Source organism: Gopherus evgoodei, chromosome 1 (assembly GCF_007399415.2).
Source record: "Gopherus evgoodei ecotype Sinaloan lineage chromosome 1, rGopEvg1_v1.p, whole genome shotgun sequence".
Classification (NCBI taxonomy): Eukaryota; Metazoa; Chordata; order Testudines; family Testudinidae; genus Gopherus; species Gopherus evgoodei.
In genome coordinates this window covers 276,658,909-276,682,548 of record NC_044322.1, presented here as the reverse complement: position 1 = coordinate 276,682,548, position 23,640 = coordinate 276,658,909, and the positions used below count along the sequence as shown (strand labels likewise).

Below are 23,640 nucleotides of genomic sequence, written 5' to 3'. Positions count from 1 at the left end.
CCTCCTTCATTTTAGGGAACCAAGAAGAGCCATTGTTTATGGAGAAAAGTCCTTTCCTCCCGTGCAAGGATCGTCCCAAGCCACAGCAGCGCTGTGAGTGTAAATTTACCCAGCGCTTCTAGCCAGCCCCCCTTCTGCTCCAGCCCCGCCTTGATCTTCTCCTTTCGCTTTTAGCAGGTCTGGGGCCGCTTGTTTCTCTTTCGCTCCTCGGTGGCTTGAGGCGCCTCGGCCCCCAGAGCGAGGGAAGAAGCGGGACGCTACAGACTTGGCTGGACCTGCAGGTGCGAGGGGCTTCGCGGGGCGGCTCCCTGCAGCGGACACCACCCCAGCAAGGCGCGGGGCGGGGCAAGGCAAGGCCCCTGGGCCTGCTCGGAGAAGGGCGGGGAGGGAGGATTGCAGCCCCGGGAATGGGGAGCGCGCTGCAGGGTGAACTGAACAGAGGGATCCGGGGGGTCATCGGGGGGGTGGCTCTTTCCTGGCCGTGGCGACGGTGAGCTCAGGCCTGCCAGCGCTACCCCGAGTCACTGCAGCTGGGTGTGCCCTGCTCCTTCCCATCCTGCTGGGCTTTCTGTTGTGTGCCTCTGGCAAGGTATTTCAGCGTCACTGCAGGCAGCACCTGTCTATACTGCGGCACCTGGCCTTTGGAGGGGGCTAGTACTTGTTACAATCCCATCAGGAGCCAAGGGTGCGGGGACAATTTGTATAGTGCGGGGTGCTGCTGTAACGCACACAGTTCCTGGCTGTGTTCTGTCCTATCTAGTGGCACAGAGACACTTGGAGAGAGCAAACTCATTAATCTCTCTCTCTAAGTGGTCTTGATGCCACTAGATGGGACAGAACACCACAGCCAGGAGGTGTGTGCGTTACACTGAGAGCCATTGAATCAAACTGTTAACCCTGTATATGATGGAAACCATTTCAAGCCATGGGGTGCAGCAGCACCCCTGGCACCCATAGTTCCAGCACCTATGCCAGGAGCCCTTGTTCTAGGTGCTGTACACAGAATAAAAGAGGGTCCTTGCCCCAACGAGTTGGAAATATAAAATCAGCACAATTCATTTTGGAATTAGGAAAATTCACCTTTCTAAGATGTTACTTCCTTTCTTCTGAATGCTTCATATCTATGTAGAATTCAGTTTTTATTTTGTTATAATTCTGACAGAAAAAATCACTTATTTTTAAGCATTTTTGGTATTGATTTAAAAATTTCACAGTTGCAGGAAGTTATGTGGCAGGAGGAGTCAGAAAATGACAGTAGATGCCGAGATTCAGAAAATTAAAACTTTTTAACTGTGAAAACACATACTGTCAACATCAAATGTCAAAATATACAAAGTAAATATTCTTAAATCAAACTGTAAGAAGTTCTCAAGCAAAAAAAAATTATTTTGCCTTTTGATAAATTTCATTTATCATCAATGGAAATATATTTTCATGGGTTTGTGTGTGTATGGTGAAATCAACATTTACCAATAAAAATCTAATCCAGGGGTGGCCAGCTTGTCACTCCTGAGCCACATGTGGCTCTTCAGAAGTTAATATGCGGCTCCTTGTATAGGCACCGACTCCGAGGCTGGAGCTACAGGCGCCAACTTTCCAATGTGCCGGGGGGTGCTCACTGCTCAACCCCTGGCTCTGCCACAGGCCCTGCTCCCACTCCACCCCCTCCCCTGAGCCTGCTGTGCCCTTGCTTCTCCCCCTCTGAGCCTCCTGCATGCCACAAAACAGCTGATTAGGAGGTGCGGGGGGGAGGACTGATGGGCAGGAGGTGCTGGGTGGGGGGTAGTTGATGGGAGGGGTGCTGACATACTACTGTGGCTCTTTGGCAATGTACATTGATAAATTCTGGTTCCTTCTCAAGCTCAGGTTGGCCACCCCAATCTAATCCTTCCAAGCCTATTTATATGGCTGACATATATGCCCTTTCATCATAACACTTCCACTTCATAGGCTGCATTTCATTGTTTTTGTGTTGTGTAGGAGAAGTCATTTGGGATTCTTTAGAACAATATTACTTATGCCTGGCTCTTGTATAGAGCTTTTCATCCGTAGATCTCAAAACATATTACAAAGGAGGTAACTATCATTGTCCTTATTGTCCTTATTTCACACATGAGGAAACTGAGGAATGAAGTGGTGATCTGACCTGCCAAAGGTTATACAGTAGGCTAGTGGCAGCTACAGGAATAGAACATAGGACTCCGGAGGCCCTGTCCAATGCTCTGTCCACTGGAGCACACTGCAGATGAAAGGTGCTATTTAAATGTAAAATATGACTAGACTATAAACTCCTAATTCTCCCACTATAGCCTGAAAAATTTAGTTTGAACTTCATATTATTTTCACCCGGCAGAAAGTGTGGTTTGATCTGTGAATGCTTTCCAGACTCCTCCCCCAGAATTTTCTGTACATTGGTGTGAACTCTTCTATTTTGTGTTTTAGGGGTTATGGAACTGTCAGCCAGGAGTGAGCTCTGGGCCTTTGCCTTCTTCTGCCATGTAGGAATCCTGGTCTCCTCAGGTAAGCGGAATCTTGACCTGGATCCCAAGTCACACGCTTCTCACTGACCTTTGCCTTAGCCCCATGGTGGGAAAAGGGGCCACTTCTACCCAAGAATCATGTGGACAGAATTACAACAGCACCACCAAGGTGTGTGAGAGGGAACGAGAGGATTGAATTCACATAGAAATAGCGGTTGTTTAGGAGACAGCTCTTGTGCTGCTGTACGATTTGAATGGCAGCACTGCATAAGAGCAGAAGTCCAGGGAAGAAAGGAAAAGAGGAAAATAATTTGATCCACATTATGAAGGGCAGTAGAAGAATGGAAGTGAATAATTACAGAGCACAAGCCCTTTGGGTTAAGGAGGAGGCTGATAGTGAGATTTGTTGGGGTTTGATTGAGGCGATTAAAGAGAGCTGGAGGATAGGAAATCAAGGCCACTTGCTCAGGGAATTTAGAGACAAAGGGGAAAAAGGAGATGAAGTTATTGGTGAAGTAGAGGGAGGGTTTCTTAGGGCTACTGAGCAAAGAAGAAAGGAGCTGTAGAAGCAAGAGATTGTAAACAAGAGATCGGGGGATGGGAGGTGATTTTTTTTTTAATATATTTTTGCCAGAATGGGAGTGGAAGAGGTAATTTTCCTTGTATATATTTATTTAGGTGAAGCAAACAAAACCCACAGAAACATAAAACAACATCCTATGTTAGGCCCAAGTGGTGTAAGATATCAAGAACTAAAGCTGATCAAACTGTTTGTCCTTAATGTAGGCCCCTTTCTGATCAGATCCATGCACCAATCCTGTTCTGTAGTAAGGTTGAAGCAAATAACGTACATGCAAACAAACTTTTGACAATTTGTTGTGTGACTGGTCACTTAACTTATGTGCTATTGTTACTGCCTATTGTTGTTACTGCCTATTGATGTTGTGAATGAACTCTTTACATGGGAAAATAATAAATGACTGGTAAATAACCAGGAACACACCTCTACTGTGAATTTTCTAATGAACACTCACTTAATGTTAAAATTCATGACACTATCAGGCTTCACAAACATTTCCGCAAATGCCTGGCACTTGTTTGAATACTCATGTGTGACTGAATTTTACCCCATTAATACAAATCGCCCAAACTCTGTGCTTGTATTCCTGAAAATCAGTAGTGAATGAATTTTCTCAGTATTTGTCCATTTTTATCAAGAACCTTAATTCTTTACCAATCACCCATTCACTTTGCACCTGGACATAGATCATAAACACACCTGGCTCAGGAATCACATGGCTTATAGTATTGTTGGAATTGGGCTATGGAGCTTTTTACTCCTAGGACATTAGTTCCAAATTGGGGTGAGGAGGTGGGAGTGAATTTGACAGAGAGGATCATCCAATAATTTTACTCCATGTATCTCCTAAATGGGATAAAGAGGACATTTCCCTGCTTACCTATCGTGAGTCTCCTAAATCAAGACAGATGCTGGAGAATGGAGTTTCTAGGAAATGTTTGTAAATATAAGGCTCGATCCTGAGAAGTTCTATGTGCACTTGCTGGGGGATTGTCCAGTGCGTTTGGCTCCCCATTTTAGGATTGGGGCATACTGGTTAGCGTGGCTCGGTGGGAGAGACACATTTGTGAGCGGGAAATCTGCCTAGACCATGGTAGTGGTAACAAAGATGGTGAGAATTGTGAGTGGTGATGTATGGGCTGTTGACGGTGCTGCTGAGTGATGGTAGGTAGGGCTGGTGGTAAGCAATTCTAGTATTTTTAGGTTATTATGCCATGTTCTTTCCCAGTGCTATCAGATTTAAAAGGAGTAGCTCCCATTTCACCTGTTGGATGCTTGTGTTGCCTAGGATGCCACTCTGCATGGTTTTCCCCTGTGTAATGGTGGTCTCAGTCTCCTTTGTCACTCTGTTGGAGTTTTGTGTTTTGGTGATGAAGATGGTTGGTAGTAAAGTGAGGAGAACTACAGTGATGAAAATGCAGATGGTTATAATCCAGAATGTGGTGGAGGTGGGGTTTGGCAATGTTGGAACTGAATAGGCAATAAGGTGCAGGTGTTGTATTAATACCTTTCATCATATCCCTTTCAGAAAGCTTTACCCTGAAAGGATCAGATTCTCCAGTGATTGCCACAGTTGGCACAGATGTCATCCTTCCATGCCAACTTTCACCAAGGACCAGCGCCAAACAGATGGAAGTGAGGTGGCATAGCAGTGAGATTCCTGGCCTGACCCATCATTATGTGAATGGGCAGAATGCCCCGCAGAAGCAGAACCCACACTACCGGGGAAGGACAGAGCTATTCAAGGAGGAGCTTCCCAATGGCAATGTCTCTCTACTGTTAAAGAGGGTTCAGGTGGCAGATGGAGGCAGCTATGTCTGCTTCATTGGCAACAAATTGAATTATTTGGAAGGCCTTGTGGAGTTAAAGGTTGGAGGTAACGTAGGTTCTTGTTGTCAGTGAATTGCTTTTCTGTTTTAGCAGGTGACACGTCCTTCACTGACATGTATCGCCTGCAAACACACACACACACATTTTCCTCTGGCATTCTTTTATTTCATTTCAAATCTCTGCCAGATACCTAAGCAGTTATTATCCACCTCTAGTCACTCAGATGCCATGGCAGCTGCAAGCAGTTACTGAGAGGCCTTGGTAACTGGCTATGGCTACAGAGGGCCATGATGTTCCTCTGTTGACTACACATTATCATAGAGCATCAATGCACATGTGAGTGATACCAACATGGTGAATCCTTTCCCTCCCAATGGGAGTAAAGTATTGGTGTTTCCCTGTCGAATAAGCTAATATTACTTGGTTTGCTTTGACAGCTGTTGGCACAGGCCCCACAATCTCTGTGCACCGTTCCCAGGACCAGGCAGTGACACTCACTTGCAGTTCAGAAGGGTGGTATCCGGAACCAGCAATACTGTGGACTGACATTCATGGTCAAAGACAGAATTCAACTGTATCATCTGTAAAAGATGTTCAAGGTCTACACAATATTCAGAGTCACGTGGATGTGAAAGATAACAAGAACCAGGTCCTGATGTGTCAGCTCCAAAGCAACTTCTGGGACCAGACAAGACAGTCAGCACTGCAACTTTCCAGTAAGGCAATCATATTGCAAAGAGTTTGTCTGGGTAGTAGAAGACCGGTTAATGGTTTGCTGGACATGAATGGTTAGGGCAGGACAGAGCCACAGAAAGCAGGAGCTTTACAGTGTGCCTTCTTGGGGAATTTCTAGTCTCTCTGAACATCCCCTCTTTATTTTCTATATAGCATTTAAAAATACATAGTATCATATGTTGTGGCTGGGGCTTATGGTGGATGAGGGAATCTAGATGAGATGCTTGTAGTTTAGGGGATCCCAGTAGGATTCATGGGGGACTTTAGAGCTGCTTATGGAGCATCCTAGATGTGGACACGTGCCATGAAGAATGTCAGTGAGACACTCTGAGACTCCTTCCAGTTCTAAAGTTATCTTCTTCCTGAACTAACAACCTACTTCTCTTTCATTTCAGGTGATTTATTCCCATATGATAAACACCCATATGTAGTCACCACAGTGATATTCTGTCTATTGTTCCTTAATTTGGGTGTTGTTACAGGCTTCATATTCAAAAGAGAGAGAGAATCCAAAGGTACGTTTCTGGTCCTTTCCCAATGTAGAATATTCTTCATAGACAAATGCATCCTGAGATAGAGATTCAAAGCAAGAATTAGGTATGGAATGTGTGAAGGGAGAGAAATATCAATAAGATACAGATGTTTGTTTTTTAACCCCCTTGAATGATTGATTGGTTCTACCCCTTGGCCCTGAAAATTTCCTCCGTTACATTTAGATTTCCCGGGCTCACCAAAAAATGCTCTTATTTTTGCCAACATTTTATCGTATTTCGCTGAAGTAGATCTCTGTGGGAAGGAGACCCTTTGATTATGGGAATGTAGTGTCAATTCAGGATGAGGGTATTGTGCAGGTTGGCTGAGGATGGACACACTGTAAGTATAATGGTCTCTTCTTTACACAGTCATCTCTGCTCTTTTCTTCCCTCAGGAAAGCTTCAAGTTGCAAAAGGTATGTAATTTGTTTTTCTAGAATGGACTCCTTTGGTCTCTCTCTCTCTCTCTGCACCTTCCTCTCTTTTCATTACTGTCTGTCTCTCCCTGCTCTTGTATCTTGTGTGTGTCTGTGTCTGTGTCTCTCAGAAGCCTGAGGATTCATTCAGAAGAATAACTGTCTCTTCGCTGATTGGGGGCATCACCCCCCTCTTGAGTTGCTGAGTGAGACAGTTAGTGATTTTCCTTTTTAGTATGGGTTAACAGTTATAACTTGTAACATGTTCAAGTTCACTAATGTTTTACACATGCCCTGTTGGCACGCACCCCAGCCGCACATGGGTGTCTTGGGTATTTCTGCCTGTGACTGGATTTCTGTGGCACTGTCTTTCTGATGTTATATTTTGGAGCTGCTTTAGTGACTCTGTAGTTTAAAAGATTCTAAGACAGTTGTCATTATAAGCCTGTTTTTGACCTTTGTCTATAACTTCCTTACAGCAAACAAAACCCAAACTTACTTTCTTCCTGAAATTTGGCATGTGTGATTCGTAGCATGAAGAGGTGTTTTTGTTTATTTTTGAAAGTTTGAGGTTAATCTGATAAAGCAGTTTGGGGAATCTGAGACTTTGATTTGAGTGACTACTCTGCTTTTTGAAAAATCTAAATTTATGTATCTCACTGTGATCTAGAAACAGCACATTTCTTTTATATGCTAGTTTTTAGTGAACTCTATCAGACCATAAAGTCTATTCGGGGGGTGCGTGTGCAAGGGGAGGATATGTACTTCTCCCTATGCTGTCTTGACTTCTCTGTTCTTCGTACTCCCACATACTCCTCCATAGGAGTTGCTAAAAAATGGGGGGCCTCCTTCTGGCATATGTCAAAGTGCTCAGTAATAGTGGGCAAATTGCATGCTGGATTGGGGAGGGGGAAAGACTTTGAGGGCAGGGCGAATGGGAGCATGCTGAAAAGGGCATTTCTTCTAACCTGCTCCCTGAGTTCCATACAGGCGACATGGGGAATGAAGAACTCCTTCCTTGGCTGCTTCTTGCTGTTCCCTGGTTTGGTCTCCAGAACTTCCAATCAGCTTGACAGATGTGAACGTTCCTTTCTGGAGAACTTATTTAAAATATCAAATTAAAGTAATCTTTGGCCCTGTGCAATAGATCTCAACTAACTGAATTCAGTAAACTATGTTTTATCTCCCTGCCTCATTCTGTTTTCTTGCTAGATAAAACACACATACAGATATTTCTGTGTCTGTATTAAACTCTAAATACCTATGGACAATTTTTTTTAAGTGAGTATTTAAAGTTAAGTTTCTAAGTTCATATTTAAATGCCAAAATAAGAGGCCCAATTTTTCAAAAGTACTGACCACCCAGCAGCTCCCATTGACTTTTCTGAAGCTGCTGGGTATACATCAGTTTAGAAAGTCAGGTCATTTGTTTAGGTATTTCAGTGTGGGTATAGCTGGAGTCTAAGTATAAGTATGTACTTTTGGAGCTGGTCTTTTTTTTTTTTTTTTTTAAAAGGTGTCACAACCAAAGAACTCCTTGTCCAGTTTATTTCAAATCTGGCAGAAGAATTCTATCTCCGTGACATACCTAACTTACCAGTTTTGAGACTGATAGTACTTTTTCTGTGGAATGTAAGAGGCGTGTCACAATCGGGTTTACGGTGCAAACTCTGTTAACTTTGGTATTCTTTCCTAACTTCTCTTGTTTCACATTTCAGAGCTATTGATGGCCAAAAACTCAGCTGGTGAGTAACTAAAAAAAGTTACTTTATTGATTCTTTGGGATAGCAGTGAAATTACCTCCTTTTTAGCCCAACACCAAGTTCTGAAGGTCTGTCCTCTGCTCAGTATACATGAAGAACTTACCTCAGTAACAGAGGTGGGCAAGCTAAATCCAGTGTCTTACCTTCTTGCCAGAGAGGACTGATTATTCAAAGAATGGGTGGGAGGGAACTATAAAAAGGAAAGGAACTTGTGAGACTTCCTGAAAGCTGTAGCTCACAGTCCCAGTCTCTGTAACCGCTGTGTCAAATTCCTTTTTCTTATTATTGGGTTTATTGGGGACCTGAGTAGATCTCATTGCAGAGGGATAAATCCACATGAAAGTTAGTAGTTATGCGAAATCATTGGAGTTATTCTAATTTACATTGGTGTCACTGAGAGCAGAGTTTGTTTCTAAATGTGTGTGAAATTGGACAGTACCTCCCGGAGTGACCTAAAAGGAGTCTTTGCCAATCAAAGTATGATTTTTGCCCTGAAAATTGTCTTTGTAAAAAGAGTCCAGTGGGAGTCCACAGTTGCTGTCTGTCAGTGATTTCCACAGGAAATTTGCTTATTGTGCAAATAAAAAGATATAAAACACAATCTGGGCTCTGAAAGTCTAGCTAGGATCTTTCCTGCAACTTTGATGACTTAAATTTGGAGAAACTTCACTGACACCTGTGCAACCTCCAGTCAATGAATTTGGCCAGGTGTAAATGAAATGTAATGAAGACTTCTGTTAACAAACTACAAGAAGGAATGGAATCCAGCTAACTCTCTTATCTGTGTGGCACTCACAGGTAAAACTCTGCGAATCTGTAGGTATCCTCTTTATATCTACCAACCATGTTTGTGGATCATGGATGCAGATGCAAATTTTGTATGCGTGCAGAGCTCTGCTCACAGTAGCAAGAAGCAGAATCTTAGTCAGTAAAGTAAGCAGATATAATTTTGAATACACTCAAGGCACAGTTCTGATGAGTAAGAAGAAACAATGTTTACTTAAAATATATGTTTCTACTATGAAAATTATTTTAAGGCTGTAGAAGGACCTTAGGGAATCAGGAAGACGGGTAGTGAATGTAGGAGATGCTTCTGTAAATTGGGTTATGTAGGAAGTAAAAGAACACCCACACTTGTTTTTTGTTCCCCCCACCCCCATGTGTCTCAATTTGACTGTACAGTGCAAATCAGATTGGATCCTAAAACAGCGCATCCCAACCTTCATATTTCATCGGATTTCCTACATGTAAACCACACTGACCAGAAGCAAGAGGTGACAGATACTCCAGAGAGATTTGATGGATGGGCCTGCGTGCTAGGATCTGAGACCCTCCGAGCTGAGAAGGAATATTACTGGGAAGTGCATGTGGGAAATAAGACAGACTGGGATCTTGGGGTAACAAACGGGAAAGCTAATAGGAAAGGCTGGCAAGATCTGAAGCCAGAGAATGGGTACTGGGGGATACGATTTTTTAACAATACTGATTATATAGCCTTTGTGGAGTCTCCAGTTAAAGTAAGACTTGGCAAACAGCCTGAAGTAGTTGGGGTTCACTTGGATGGTAAAGCTCAGAGGTTAAATTTCTATGATGTTTCAGAAATGTCTCACATCTACACTTTTAGACTGAAATCCTCTCTGGATGTATACCCCTATTTCTGTCCTGGTCTGAACAAAAATGGGAAAAACAAAGACCCTCTCAAACTTCGCTTTCTCTCTGCTGGCTACTGTCACCTGATGTCTTCAAATTCCATTCCTTCATCTCCCACCTCCCGACTGGAGCTCTTGGGAAGCACTAATGGAAAGACTGTGGCCACAGAACATTCCTGTCTCAACAACAGTGATGTCACCGTTCCATTTCTACACCAGGCTTCTTTCAGACAGAAGCAGGAGCCAGCCCCTCCATCTGGCAATGTGCACAACTGTGTACAGGTTCTGAGTTAGTAGTTAGTTAGCTGTTGGACTGTGAGGTTTACCCTCCACCCTGACCACATTTCCTTGGGGGGGGGTTACATTCCCAAGTCCCAGAGGTTTAAGCCCTGCAAATCCTGCAACAAGCCTATGCCAATGGGTGATGCCCACAATGCTTATTTAAAGGGTCTGGGGAAGGCTCAAGAAGCAGACAAGTGCTGGGTTTGTAAAAGGTTTTGCCCCAGAACAAAAAAGAACGATTTTCACCTCAAGTGGCTCCTTATGGAGGCTTCACTCAGACCACAACTTCCAGCTGCGCAGCAAGACCTGTCACTGAGCTCATTGGTGTGCAACACCCCCATGGCAGTGATGGAAGCAGCACTGTGGAAGAACTTTGTCAGAGACCCGTGGCACCGCTGCTCCCTGACACTAAAGCCCCCTGGATTGACCTGGCACCGCTCCCACTCCCTGGCACAAAAGCGGTACTGGAAGCAAGGGAGGAGTAGATCTCTGTCCCAGAGACCCACCTGTGGTGTTGCACTCCATTTTTTTTATGGAAATACATCATACATACACTCAAGTATAACTGGAATATGCTTTATCCAAATGGTCTCTTGTAAGGTATCATTACAAAGCTTATGATCTATTGAGTGTGTTCATCCTATTTGTTTGGACATATTATTTCTATGCCTGGAGTTAGGAGAATAAAATAAAAACATGTATTACTAATGTAAACAAGTTTATAAGTGGAAGCCATTAAAGGTGCTTCAGAATCAATGAACTGTGAATGGGTTTGTTTACCTGCAAGCCTTCCTATGTACCTGTCTTCCAGCTACTAGGTAATGAAGAAGGAGGTCTTACAGTGACATGTGGTCATGTCACCTGAACTGGAATCCATCTTAAATCTGGTGCTTTTCCATTTAGAAGGAGAGGTGGGGATCCAGAGACACACAAGAGTCCTTCCTTGTGCTAAAGCTATAAAAGGGAGTGGAACAGAACAAAGGGGGCTGCCAGTCATGAGAAATCTCTTAGTTACCACCTGAGGTGGAACTAACAAGGAGAAAAGATTGGGCCAAGACTAGAAAGGAGTCTAATCTGTGAAAAAAGCTTTTTGGAACATCTCTGAGGGTGAGATTTACCTGTGTTCAGTTTTTTAATGTATTCGGCTTAAACTTACTCTTTTCTGTCATTACTTGAAACCACTTAAATCCTACTTTTATACTTTTGTTTATTAATTAACCCAGAGTTAAGTGATTAATACTTAGGGGAGCAAACAGCTACATATATATCTCCTATCAGTGTTCTAGAGGATGGGCAATTTATGAGTTTACCCTGTATACACTTTATACAGAGTGAAATGAATTGAGTTGGGGTTTGGATTCCATTGGGAGTTGGGTCTCTAGGTGCTGAAAACAGGAGTACTTGCTGAGCTGTTTTCACTTAAGTCTGCAGCTTTAGGGGCATGGTTCAGACCCATAGTCTGTGTTGCAGCAGGCTAGCATGTCTGGCTCAACAAGACAGGGTTTTGGAGTCCCAAGCCATCAGAGAAAATGGGCTCAGAGATCTCTTGCGGCCTCAAGGTAATTTCACTGTCTATGCTGATGATGACTCTTCTATGTTGCTCTTAAATTACATATGGTAGCTTCCATAATAATGAAGGTCCTCTCCCAGCTGGTTTCTGACTCAGATTTGGTTTATGCTAATATTCATAGTGGGGCTGGAAATACTGAATACAGGGGGTAACAGTGATGACACTTTTATCAGGGGCAGATCATTACAACTGGTCTGAAGTTAGGGTCTCTGTTTGCTCCAACTTGAGGTGCTGAGCCTGTTTAGTGGTTCTCTTTTAGGGCCAGATTGTGATAGCCTTACACCTGGAGAAGTCCTACTGAAGTCAATTGGACTACTGGTGTAGTTAGATATTTTTCATTTTGTCTAATGGTATCACAAACTGTTCCTCAGAGACTGATAGACCATATTAGATTCCAAAACATACAAAGGGATTATGTTGTCTAGCCTTGACCAGTGTAAAACATAACCTGGATTATTTGTTTCCAGATTAACATATTCTTGATTTATATTAAAAAAAAAAATTCCAATCCCACCACATTTTGTCACTGTGATGGTGGCAAATATTGATTTAACTCCCTTCCTTCCTCAAAGAAAAGTATCTGAATTTCTTGTTTAGCTTTTTTTGACAAACTAATCACTTTTCTGGGTATTCTAACTAAATCTGTGACAAGCTAAACACACTTTACTCAGAATTATTCACATTCCTAAAAAGATATACATTATTACTATTGAAGACAAACTGTTTACATTTCTTCTAAATAGCTGTACATTTTTGGTACCGAAGAATGGCTACTGAGCTTTCCTCAGAGTGATAGTATTTTGACTGTGTACATTTTTGATAGCATTATTCTATTTTTTGGGGCTGAAAATATCTCTGTAGCTGTGAAATTATACTTGGATATTTTGGTAAGATGTTATAAAGACATAGGGGCAAGCAAAAAACTAAATAAAAGTATCTCATTTATGGCAAGATTCATTATGGAAAAAAAAATTCTCCTCTTCTCCTTTTAATCATGCTTGAATCAATTATTTTATAGTTAACTAAATATCCCACACCACACCGATGTGGAAAGACTAGTTATTATTTCTGCAGCCAGAAAAACGTTAAAATATTCTAGAACACACGTACTCAAAGTACATGCTGTAAAAGAAAATCCTCACGTTGACAAAGACAGAAATATAGCTCGAGCAAGACAATCTCTGGGAAATGCAAAAGCGAAGGCGGCGTGCAGGGAGGAAAGGTGAAACTAGAGACACTACTGTTTAGCCATTGGTCAGCTTCAGATCCGCATCACCATTGGTTGACCAGACCATGTTCATTTTTTAGCCAATCACAACTGCTTTTACGCGGTCAGGGTAGCATTAGGAGAGCCTGTGTGTAGTACGCTGTCTTTAGAGAACGAATTACGATGTCAGGCCGGGGAAAGCAGGGAGGAAACGCGAGGGTTAAGGCAAAGTCTCGCTCCTCGCAGGCTGGATTGCAGTTCCCGGTGGGCCGTGTGCACCGGCTGCTCCGCAAAGGTAATTACGCTGAGCGGGTGGGGGCTGGAGCTCCGGTCTATATGGCCGCGGTGCTGGAGTATCTGACCGCTGAGATTCTGGAGTTAGCTGGCAACGCTGCTCGGGACAACAAGAAAACCAGGATCATCCCCCGTCACCTGCAGCTCGCCATCCGTAACGACGAGGAGCTCAATTAGTTGCTGGGGAAAGTGACGATCGCGCAAGGGGGTGTCCTGCCTACTGTCCAGGCCGTGCTGCTGCCCAAGAAAACCGAGTCATAAGGTCAAAAGCAAATGAAACTGACCAAGAAAAAAGATGAACACTTCAACTTCAGCGCTAACCCAAAGGTTCTTTTCAGAGCCATCTACACTGTCATGGAAAGAGCTGCATGTCACTAGCAAATAGGGCTGCTCCTTGTGTTTTAAATAGAAAATTCCCCCCCCATTTACTATGGGTTGCCAAAAAGCATTTATTAGTAATCACCCCATTCATTTTTCAGGGGTAATGGAAGCCCCTTTGGGGGATGGGAAACTAGGTGTCAAGCCTTTGTTTTTCCAAATTCCATAAATATCGATGGGGTCAAACAGATTATAAACAGTGTGTGTGTGTGTATATATATATATATATATATATATATATATAAAATCAATCATAGTATTTATTTTTCTCGTTGGTTTACTAATTCGATAGAAACAAGTGATTATGGTGCATTCAATGTTCAATCCATCCTGTTTGACTAACTTTTTAAATATTGCTGTGACAAAAAATATATCTACAATTTCACCCAAGTTCTCATCTGCCCTGTGTTTTTTTTTATGCTCATGTTTAAGGAACTGTTTCCCAAATATTGATTGGTCCATTTGAATCCAAAATAGTGAAACCATAATTCCCTTAAAAGGGGGTCTCAAATTCCTCAGGTACATAGAACAGTTTTTAACAAGTTTAATTTCAAACATATGTAACACATACTGTTTAACCCATTCCCTCAGTAGTCTGGATTCATTAAAGTTTGTGGGAGATCAGGGACGAAATCTCTTGTTATATCAAATTAACTATTTATGATTAGATGTTGCATATGAAACTGGTCTGTGGGTTCAAAAATGTCAAAATCAAAGGATAGTAACAGGAAAAAATACCTTTTAAAATGGCAACTCTTGATTTACAATCTAATCTTCTAATATAGTACCATTAGGAATTACTTGTAACAACACAAGGTAAAACCTTGCCAATTATGAGAGAGCTCTGCATTTGATTTAATAGTAAGGGAATGTTTTCTTCTGTTTCTTTCCCTGTGTGTGTTAACATTATTGTATCATCTTGTTCTCAAAGTTTGCATCAAGCCTTTCTATCTTAAATAGTGATGGGTTTATATTAATAAGGAACTAATTGAACAATGTGTAATATGCAATGTTCTAGTCTTGGAGCAGTGGTTCTTAGACTTTTGTACTGGTGACCCCTTTCACACAGCCTCTGAGTGCGCCCCCCTTATAAATTAAAAACACGTTTAAAAATATAAATACCATTATAAATGCTGGAGGCAAAGCCCAGTTTGGGGTGGAGGCTGAAAGCTCGTGACCCCCCATGTAATAACCTTGTGACCCCCTGAGGGGTCCTGCCCTGAGTTTGAGAACCCCTATGACCTAAACCAAAGATGAATGTCAGTGACAATTTGCTAAAGTTTGTAATGTACAAGAATGAAAAGATTTTAGCAATAGCCATGCCCTTTAGACAGTGGATCAGGATTTCAAAAGTTGGTTACTGGATCAGTTCAGAAACGCAGTGTTGCGTTAATTAATGTTAATATTTTCTTCATAGTCTAATAAAACCTGGCCAATAATTCTTCCACCTTAAGTTACTATGACCTTGTCTATTAGGATAATTAATATTCCTGTAACACAGAAATAAGATAGAACTAGCAGCTCTGTATTGTACACAGGGCAGCACACTATGAACTGCTCTGCTTTAACAAGTCATCCACTTTTGGGGCACAAACAGTCCCTCACGGGACTTCAGTCTGCTCCTCGCATTGTTCCATGGTTTGCTAATTGAACATTTCACGTTTTAAGGAGGGTAAAAGATTTTGGTCAAAGAAGCTAATTTCTAATCCATATTCAACGCTCACGGACGAGTTTGTGTTACTTCCTTCTCTTTGAAATCAATTTACTATGAAAACATTGATTCAAATTTCTGGCTTTGAGCCTTGATTGAGAGAAGATCCTTTAAAGAATAACGTTTCATTACTTTGGAAATTTCTTTGTACACGGTGCAGTTTTTATTTAGAAGGAAAAACAAAAGTTTCTCTCTCCCGAGGTCTCCCCAGGTCCAGGACTCGCGGTTTATTGACTCTTTTAAAACTCACCTTTTGTTTCTTCAACGGGAAACTCTACTGAATGAAAATACCCTCTTTCCTCTTCACCAGGCTATAAAGTGGGGATGATTCGGTGGCGGATATACTGCAAAAAACACACTTTTTTGACTTCCAAGAAACACAAACTGAACGGGAAGAAGAGTACTTTTTGGCTCGCAGCTGGGCGGGCTCTTTAACGCACCAATCACAGAGTAGCTGTTCTCTATAAATACCAGGCATCTGACTTACTCTAGCCCAATTGTTTTCTTCTGATTCGTAGAAAACGTCTGCTAGAATGTCGGAAACTGCGCCTGTTGCCACTCCCGCTGTGTCCGCTCCTGGGGCAAAAACCTCCACTAAAAAGCCGAAGAAGGCGGCAGGAGGTTCAAAAGCCCGTAAGGCTTCAGGTCCCAGCGTGACCGAGCTGATCACCAAGGCAGTGTCTGCTTCCAAGGAGCGCAAAGGGCTCTCCTTAGCCGCTCTTAAGAAGGCTCTGGCCGCCGGAGGATACGATGTGGAGAAGAACAACAGCCGCATCAAGTTAGGACTGAAAAGCCTGGTGAGCAAAGGCATTTTGGTACAGACAAAAGGTACCGGCGCTTCTGGTTCTTTCAAACTCAACAAGAAGCCGGGTGAGATCAAGGAAAAAGCTCCCAAGAAGAAGTCAGCCGCAAAGCCTAAGAAACCAGCTGCCAAGAAACCCGCCAGCGCCGCTAAGAAGCCCAAAAAGGCTGCGGCCGTGAAAAAGAGCCCGAAAAAAGCCAAGAAACCAGTGGCTTCCGCGGCCAAGAAAGCGGCCAAGAGCCCGAAAAAGGCCAAACCCGCCAAGCCCAAAAAGGCAGCCAAGAGCCCGGCTAAGGCCAAGGCGGTGAAGCCCAAGGCTGCCAAGCCCAAGCCGACCAAACCCAAAGCAGGAAAGGCTAAGAAGGCAGCGCCTAAGAAGAAGTGAGGCGACTCGAAAAGGAAAATAGAGTTTTAACTCGTGCGAACAAACCCAACGGCTCTTTTAAGAGCCACCCACCTTTTCCAAAAGGAGCTGAAACTTTCGTGCATTCACCGCAACAGCAGTAACAAATATTCCCCCTTTGTGACGAAACGTGGAAATATTACAAAGTAACTTTTAAAAAGTTACTCGCTTTCTGGGGGAAGCTAACTATTTTGTGGTTACTGTTTCTAATAGTTCCCCTCTCACTCTTTGGAAGACTTTCCTCTCTCCCCCAGTACGTTTTAAGTGGTGCTCAGGTCCTTCATTGTTCTGCCTAAGCTAGAGGGGGAGGGTAGGAGATCTAGTGAGGGGACAAAGCAAATGTTTGACGTAGAAACTGGTACCTGACTGGCTGCGGGAAGCAGAACTAAATTGGTGGAGGGTTTGAAAAGCCCGCGCTGTGCAAGGATTGGTCCGTCTCCTGCCCTGGGTTTAAAGCCGGGCATCCTGCGCTGACATTAATTTAAAATCTGAACACGTATATTTTGATGGGCGGGAGGGTGCATGTGAGTCTTTCGTAGTTTTGTTTTCACTGTTGACTAATACACTGCGTGTTTAGCTTTTATCTTGTGTTATTATTCCCTCTCGCTACCAATATCCCCCCTAGTACGTTAGCTGTACCTTCTGCCCCTCAATGCCTAGGCCTTCCTCGTTAATATTAGATCAAAACCGATAATGATGTTGTGAACAAGCCTGCCATTTACTAATTTAAATTATTCATTAAGAGGATATGTAGGATGGAGAACCTTAAGAGTACCAAGATTTTAAACACAAATTACGTATCCACTGCACAACTGACTCATTTGAAGGTCACATCCACCACACAGACGATGAAATTCCTATATTGTACGCATGTATATAGGCGTCCTTTCAGGAACGCTTCAGGATCAATATACATTTATTGCATAGCATATGCTTTTCACCAACCAATTTTCACTGTGATACTCTACACACGTTTCATCAGTCGGGATTTACAACTGTTCAGCCTGCGCTGTAAGAACATTATTTTCGTATTTTGAGAAGAACTCTCTCCCTCTTCCCCCTAAATTTTCCTAATGCTCAAAGATGCCAAAAACAGTCTCTCTGTGCATTAGCTATAACTTTCAGAAAGTTATGAAACTCAGAATAGAATGTTTTGTTGGCCATACATAGTAAATCTATACTAGGAGCTCTAATCAAAGCTATAGGGATTAAACTAATTTGCTCATTTCCCACTCTAAATATTCAATAAAAGGCTCTGGGGAGTTCCTCAAATCAGGAACTAGAGAAAAATGAAGTGTAAAAGTCAGTTTAGACTTCAAATATCTTATCCTTATCCTCACTTACATGGTTTACAGTATTTCCGATACGATACACGCTGCAGACTAATATAAAACACAAACCTGTAGGTAGTGCTAGCCGGTTGACTTCGTGCTCCTTGGCGAGGGGTGAAGTAGTAACACACTGTCCTATTTAACCACCAAAGAAAATTGGTAACTAAAGTAGAGCAAATAAAGCTTTAGTTTGCAGTTAAGCTCTATTTAGAGTTTGTTTGAAAATGAAATCCTATTTTTCCCTATACACTAGATAGTCTGCGTAGACAGAAATAAAATAGTAATACAGCTCCTTCATTGAAAAAGTGGGTGGCTCTTAAAAGAGCCTTTGGGTTATAGCTGAAAAGATTTGAAAGTTTACTTGGAGCTGGTGTACTTGGTGACGGCTTTGGTACCCTCAGACACAGCATGTTTGGCCAACTCCCCCGGCAAAAGCAGGCGCACAGCGGTCTGGATTTCCCGGGAAGTGATGGTTGAACGCTTGTTGTAATGAGCCAGACGAGACGCTTCCCCAGCGATACGCTCGAAGATGTCGTTTACAAAGGAGTTCATGATCCCCATGGCCTTAGAGGAGATACCGGTGTCAGGATGAACTTGTTTCAATACCTTGTACACGTAGATAGAGTAACTCTCCTTTCTAGTCTTTCTTCTTTTCTTATCTCCTTTCTTCTGAGTCTTGGTCACAGCTTTCTTAGAACCCTTTTTAGGGGCAGGAGCAGACTTTGCTGGCTCTGGCATAGTAACCGTTTACGTTTACAGTACAGTTCAAGAACAATAGTATACTGATATCACAGCTACCCCTCTATTTATAGGGAACGTATGCAAATGAGTAGCTTTTCCCGTCTGACTTCCTATTTGATACAAGAAACAAATAGTGTCCTCACCGGCACATACTATTTCATAATTGGTCAGCTTCAGATACCATGTCACCATTGGTTGTTATTTTTTTCAGCCAATCAAAAAGCAAGTTACCAACCAATCGTTGGAAACAGTACTTGCAAACGTTTCACTCTAGGTGCAGTCCCAAATAGCTTTTAAAACTGTAAATCTAGAGCGAAAGTCGAATTTAATGATGGTTTATAGCTGTTTATATTATGGGGGGACACAAATCCCTGTAGACGTTACTCTCAATCCCCTAGGATCATTGGGGTCTACTCCTACATTAGTAATTAAACTAAAAAAAAATTAGGATCTTTATCTATTAAAGACACAAATTATACAAGTACACTCTAAATAGTGCATTTGTGAAAAGTCATTATAAAGTTCCATATTTGTTTATCAATATTCTCGAGGTTAAATTAATCCAGTCTACAGATTTCTTTCTAAAGTTGTGTTTCCATCTCACTCTATCCTTAATACTTGCTAGTGGGATCCAAAATTCACCTTGATTCTTTCCCTGTTTGTCATCACTAGTAATTATATGTTTTTACAGGCCAAATCTGTGGCTTCAGATGTAGGTGCACATCCCCTGTGTAGGCTCATGAAATCACACAATTATAACTGTGATCAGAATTTGGAGATGAGTTAGCACAAGAACAATTAAGGAAATAATAGGGACAGTGGCATATTTATTATTATTGATGATCATTGCGAAGAAAAAACAACTATAAAAACAGTTGTTCAGAATGAATGATGAATTTAAAGTTGTGGCAGTTTGGTTAAAAAATTGTAAACTGAAGAAATTTGATGTGGAAATATTTGAGATGCAATAAATATGGAAATCCTTTATAAGAACAATAGGTGAAGGTTAAAATTACAAAAATGATACTATAATGAGGACCACAGGGATCTGCCTGTGTGCAACTCACGGCAAGACCAACAAGTCAGGGAGTATCTGGCTTTATTGAAGTTAATGAGTTTTTGGCCTTGACCTCAATGGGGCCAGAATTTCATCTCTCACCCTGCAAAGACAAAATGCTTCATGATATGCTTTTTTCCCATTGCCTTCTTGTGATTAAAATTAAATATATCCCATGTGCTTTCAGGATACTGGCTTAGTTACCTCACCTTGGTATTTTCTTTTGTTTTACATGAACTGTGTATGTCACATAAAACAAAGTTAGTTTCAAGACCTCTAGATATTACTAATCAAAATGTAAATTTATTTATTGACATCTAACCATGGTAGCTGTGATAATAAAAATAATGTGTACATTCAACATGGGATAATAAAATTATTATGAATAAGAAAATGTAATGATTTTATACAATAATCAAAGTATCTTCAAAGTGGACATCTATATTTTTATTATGGAAAGTTGATTTTATACAAATATATATTCTTTAATAAGTCCTTCTAAACCATAGTTGGGTGTTGTTATCCTACACTTTCAAATCCAAAGGTTAGAGCCATTTCAATTTTCAGTCAAGTGCTGTAGCAATAGGTTAGTATATTTCATCTACTTTCTCTACATTATGAATTATGTTTAAATTGATTAATAAAATCCACTGCTGTTTGGTTCATTTGTTTACATTTAGCAAACAGAAACTGCAGTGATCTAATATTATTATTGGACTATGCAAATTTTCCTTTCTTCCATCCTAGATTTCTAGAAAACTGTTTTTTCCCCTTAACCACAGTAAATGCTCATTGCCTATAGATCATTAGTAATTGATGTTCATGATACAGTCATTTAAAGGAAGGCGGGCGGGGGAATGGAAGTTGTCAAAATCACTCATGTGCAGCCTAACTCATTTCCAGCTGAACTCAATAGAAAGGGATTTTTATTACCAGTTACTGCAGTTAGGCCACATCTCAGTGCTCTTGAGGAAAATTCCACCCTAAAATCCTTAAGTGATATTATCAAAACAATATGGAGTGAAAAATCTATTTACAAACTGAGGTTACTGTTTCCATCACCTTTTTTTTTTTAATTTATATAGTTTATAATGTCTATTAGGATTTTCTAGCACTTCATCCTGAAAACACTTGTGTTTAATTTTCATACAAATAATATCATTTACGTCATAAAGCTTTTTGTTTAGTGCCTTGGTTTGAAAGAGAATTTAAAGATCTATCATAAATGTGTCTGAGGAAGGCATTTTGTGGAGATATCACCTAAAATTGTAAGAAATGCTGAGAAACATAACTTCTGCCTCTTAAATTAAGGGCTGAGAAAGCTTCTGTGAACATTTTCTGCTGATGCAAGGAAAACAGAGACAACAAGATTAAAAATTAGAAAATGCATAAAGAAAATGTAATGCTAACAAATTATATGACAAATATATTGTATTTTAAAAAACAAATTTCTATGACACCCATATCCACCTCTGGTTATATTTACTTCTATGTTTATACTGTAAACTCTTAGGAACTATATAAATAATCCATCACTATTTTGATGATCTGTAAATATTAATTTTTTTTAATGAAATCACTACTTTCAAAGGTGAAAAACAAGTGTGATTTAACAAACAAAATCAACAAGAAAACCAAGCAATCAAACAAACTTTCCTGGGCTCTTTCTATAATGAATACTATATAATAATAAGGCAATAAATCCCCTCCCCAACTATTTCTACTCCACTTTTTTTTAAATTACTCTTCTAGGTGACATCGTTGCAACTGGAAAAGAACAAATGGGGGGAGGGGAATCAACAACAAAAGCAGAGATAAGGACAAGTAAAAGTGCTGTATATTTCATGACTGATTTCAAGAAAATCATTATCACCTGTGATTTGTGGTGTTCAGCAGCCACATGCTACTCTGATTAAATCGATATAAAGAGCAGTGTAGTGTGGACGGGTGCAGCGTTAAATCGATTTAACGCTGTTAAAATCGGTTTAACAGCGTAGTGTGGACCAGGCCTCATAGATCTATTAGGGCAAACCCCTAACTGGAGCACAAGGGGAGGAGTCTTTGTCCATGAGAATGCAACCTTTTACATTCTAATGTACAAGCTAGGGGAAGACAATCTGTTACTAGAAGGCAAATGACTATTCCCACACCTGTCTGAACCCCACGCTTGCCAAGAGAAGCCAAGATAATGCGGGTATGAATAGATCATCTAGTGAAAGGTGCTTAAAAAACCCTGTGAAAAATGTACACTAAGCAGACACTGGTATGAGATACGGGAAGGGGTTTGTATGTGAGGCTGTGCAGAACTCTGGTTTTTAGTTTTCGTTGTCTGATGTAATGTCTCAAGAGGGACTCCTCCTTGCTCACAGAGCTAATGCGACTTTTCTTTGCATTAAGGAACCACCTCTATGTTAGCATCTCTGTCATGCTGGAAATATGGATAAACATGGTAGCTCTGATGTCCTCTGTCTCTCTGTGCTCATGAGACACTAAGCCATGCCTCCAAAGCATGATAAGGCACAGCCTTCAGCCTTGCAGGCCTCTAGTCTTGTCTGTTAAATAGGACAACCTAGAGTAGAATCCCCTGAGCCAGATGGCCTAACTGGGTCCTCAAGGCAAGGCATTAGTGAAGATGGGAGTTTAATCCCTTCTCCCCCCTTCCCTGACAATGTCTGGATTGTTAGATTATGCTTTAAAAGGTTTTAAATGTGTCCATCTCTGTCCTTGCACACTAGTCCTGTTCAAGCACATTGGCCAGTGCCAGTGCACAATTCTTCCGGGGAGATGGGTGTTTCATGTACCCACACACTGGTTCCAGTGTGAGAGCACCAGTCACACTGCATGAACTGAATACTCTTTACAGTGAGGAAAATGGCTCAGTTTTGGAATTTCTTCTATATCACTCCTTGTGTGCCCTCAAGTGGGCTTCAAGAGTGCAGATCTTGTGCTGAGCTGAGCAGAACCACTCCAGGAAGGAATCCTACTTGCCCCAAATGGTCCATACCTGTGACATGCATACTGTATTCTGAACAGAAGCTTGTCTGATGTCCCTGACAGGAACTGGAATATACTTAACTCCTCTTGGAAAGATTTAAGGGCAGGACACCAGAGCTTAGTCTATCTCATGTTTTACTCTGTGGAAATGAGAGATTCCTCTTCCTAGCATGGGGCACAGCAGCCTTTACAGGGAGGGAAAGGAATCAGGCATTATCCTATAGGAACCACCCTGCCAATACACTTGATGTGGTGCTAGCTGGGGTTTGAGGTCCCTTCTCATCTCAATACCTGAAAAAGAGAGGGATGCTAATGAGTGAGTGGAAGTGCACAGAGAGCTTTCTAGTGTGATTGGCTCCCTGTGCAGTGGGGGACCCAAGAACTGGCAAAGGATCAGTGGAGTGGGAGTGACTGTGGTGATCTGTTTCCCCATGGGAATCTTGAATGTAATTTGAATAATAAAGGTGCTGCCTCGTTAAAATTTATACACGTCCTTGTTTTCGTCTCTATGGAGAGCACACCAAATGAATGACTTGGGGAGGGGGGAACCAAAACCAACCAACCAACAAAACCACTACCTCCCCAAGATGGAAACAAAGGAAAAAGAAAAGTAAAACAGTGCTGTATTTCGTGACTAACTTTGAAAAAACCTTTATCGCTTTTGATTTGCAGAGATTAGCAAACCAAAGACAACCTGTTACTATGTAGTTCCTTAATTACCGTGTGTGTATACCTGGGCAAATATACATAGATTGCATAATTTTCGGTAGATTTGGGTATTTTTTCCCTGTAAATTGGTCCAAGTAAGCAAAAACCAAGCTCCTACAAAATCACACACACACACACACACAACCTTTATGCCCACTTTATAAGTTGAAATAAATG

General features: G+C 41.5%; 4 protein-coding genes across 10 annotated transcripts; 3 read left to right on the top strand and 1 right to left on the bottom strand.

The window, feature by feature from the left end:
- Window positions 1–169: 169 nt before the first annotated feature.
- Window positions 170–11,027, top strand: LOC115644132 (butyrophilin subfamily 1 member A1-like). 2 transcript variants are annotated; one of them, XM_030548243.1, is made up of 8 exons: window positions 170–281; window positions 2,443–2,520; window positions 4,589–4,936; window positions 5,328–5,606; window positions 6,021–6,140; window positions 6,554–6,574; window positions 8,292–8,318; window positions 9,519–11,027. In XM_030548243.1, the coding sequence occupies exons 2-8, from the start codon at window positions 2,448–2,450 to the stop codon at window positions 10,277–10,279; spliced, it is 1,629 nt and encodes a 542-aa protein (XP_030404103.1). In that variant the 5' UTR covers window positions 170–281; window positions 2,443–2,447; the 3' UTR covers window positions 10,280–11,027. The 2 variants fall into 2 exon arrangements, with proteins under 2 accessions (XP_030404103.1, XP_030404111.1); XM_030548251.1 differs by lacking the exon at window positions 170–281 and adding an exon at window positions 447–589.
- A 715-nt stretch (window positions 11,028–11,742) lies between these two features.
- On the top strand, window positions 11,743–14,785 carry LOC115644269 (histone H2A type 2-C-like). Its single transcript, XM_030548387.1, has one exon. It carries the CDS (start codon window positions 13,228–13,230, stop codon window positions 13,513–13,515), a length of 288 nt encoding a protein of 95 aa, XP_030404247.1. The 5' UTR covers window positions 11,743–13,227; the 3' UTR covers window positions 13,516–14,785.
- On the top strand, window positions 13,256–17,215 carry LOC115644163 (histone H1). Its single transcript, XM_030548282.1, has 2 exons — window positions 13,256–13,339; window positions 15,946–17,215. The coding sequence occupies exon 2, from the start codon at window positions 15,961–15,963 to the stop codon at window positions 16,612–16,614; it is 654 nt and encodes a 217-aa protein (XP_030404142.1). The 5' UTR covers window positions 13,256–13,339; window positions 15,946–15,960; the 3' UTR covers window positions 16,615–17,215.
- LOC115644191 (histone H2B 8-like) lies at window positions 13,499–18,869 on the bottom strand. 6 transcript variants are annotated; one of them, XM_030548323.1, is made up of 3 exons: window positions 18,325–18,869; window positions 15,678–15,771; window positions 13,499–13,575 (listed from the first exon to the last, which is right to left on the bottom strand). In XM_030548323.1, exons 1-2 carry the CDS (start codon window positions 18,699–18,701, stop codon window positions 15,702–15,704), a joined length of 447 nt encoding a protein of 148 aa, XP_030404183.1. In that variant the 5' UTR covers window positions 18,702–18,869; the 3' UTR covers window positions 13,499–13,575; window positions 15,678–15,701. The 6 variants fall into 6 exon arrangements, 4 of the variants coding, with proteins under 4 accessions (XP_030404183.1, XP_030404177.1, XP_030404180.1 ...); XM_030548317.1 differs by lacking the exon at window positions 13,499–13,575 and adding an exon at window positions 16,687–16,748 and having other exon boundaries at window positions 15,285–15,771; XM_030548320.1 differs by lacking the exons at window positions 13,499–13,575; window positions 15,678–15,771 and adding exons at window positions 16,143–16,221; window positions 16,687–16,748.
- Between the last annotated feature and the right edge of the window lie 4,771 nt (window positions 18,870–23,640).

What these genes read in the sequence shown, in the direction of transcription:
- LOC115644132 (XM_030548243.1), top strand. Translation starts at nt 2,448, where the DNA reads ATGGAACTGTCAGCCAGGAGTGAGCTCTGGGCCTTTGCCTTCTTCTGC. An exon ending in AGGAATCCTGGTCTCCTCAG is followed by an intron (nt 2,521 to 4,588) that starts GTAAGCGGAATC and finishes TATCCCTTTCAG; the next exon opens with AAAGCTTTACCCTGAAAGGA. An exon ending in TGTGGAGTTAAAGGTTGGAG is followed by an intron (nt 4,937 to 5,327) that starts GTAACGTAGGTT and finishes TTGCTTTGACAG; the next exon opens with CTGTTGGCACAGGCCCCACA.
- LOC115644269 (XM_030548387.1), top strand. Translation starts at nt 13,228, where the DNA reads ATGTCAGGCCGGGGAAAGCAGGGAGGAAACGCGAGGGTTAAGGCAAAG.
- LOC115644163 (XM_030548282.1), top strand. Translation starts at nt 15,961, where the DNA reads ATGTCGGAAACTGCGCCTGTTGCCACTCCCGCTGTGTCCGCTCCTGGG.
- LOC115644191 (XM_030548310.1), bottom strand. Translation starts at nt 18,701, where the DNA reads ATGCCAGAGCCAGCAAAGTCTGCTCCTGCCCCTAAAAAGGGTTCTAAG. An exon ending in ACCAAGTACACCAGCTCCAA is followed by an intron (nt 16,749 to 18,324) that starts GTAAACTTTCAA and finishes TTCGTCACAAAG; the next exon opens with GGGGAATATTTGTTACTGCT.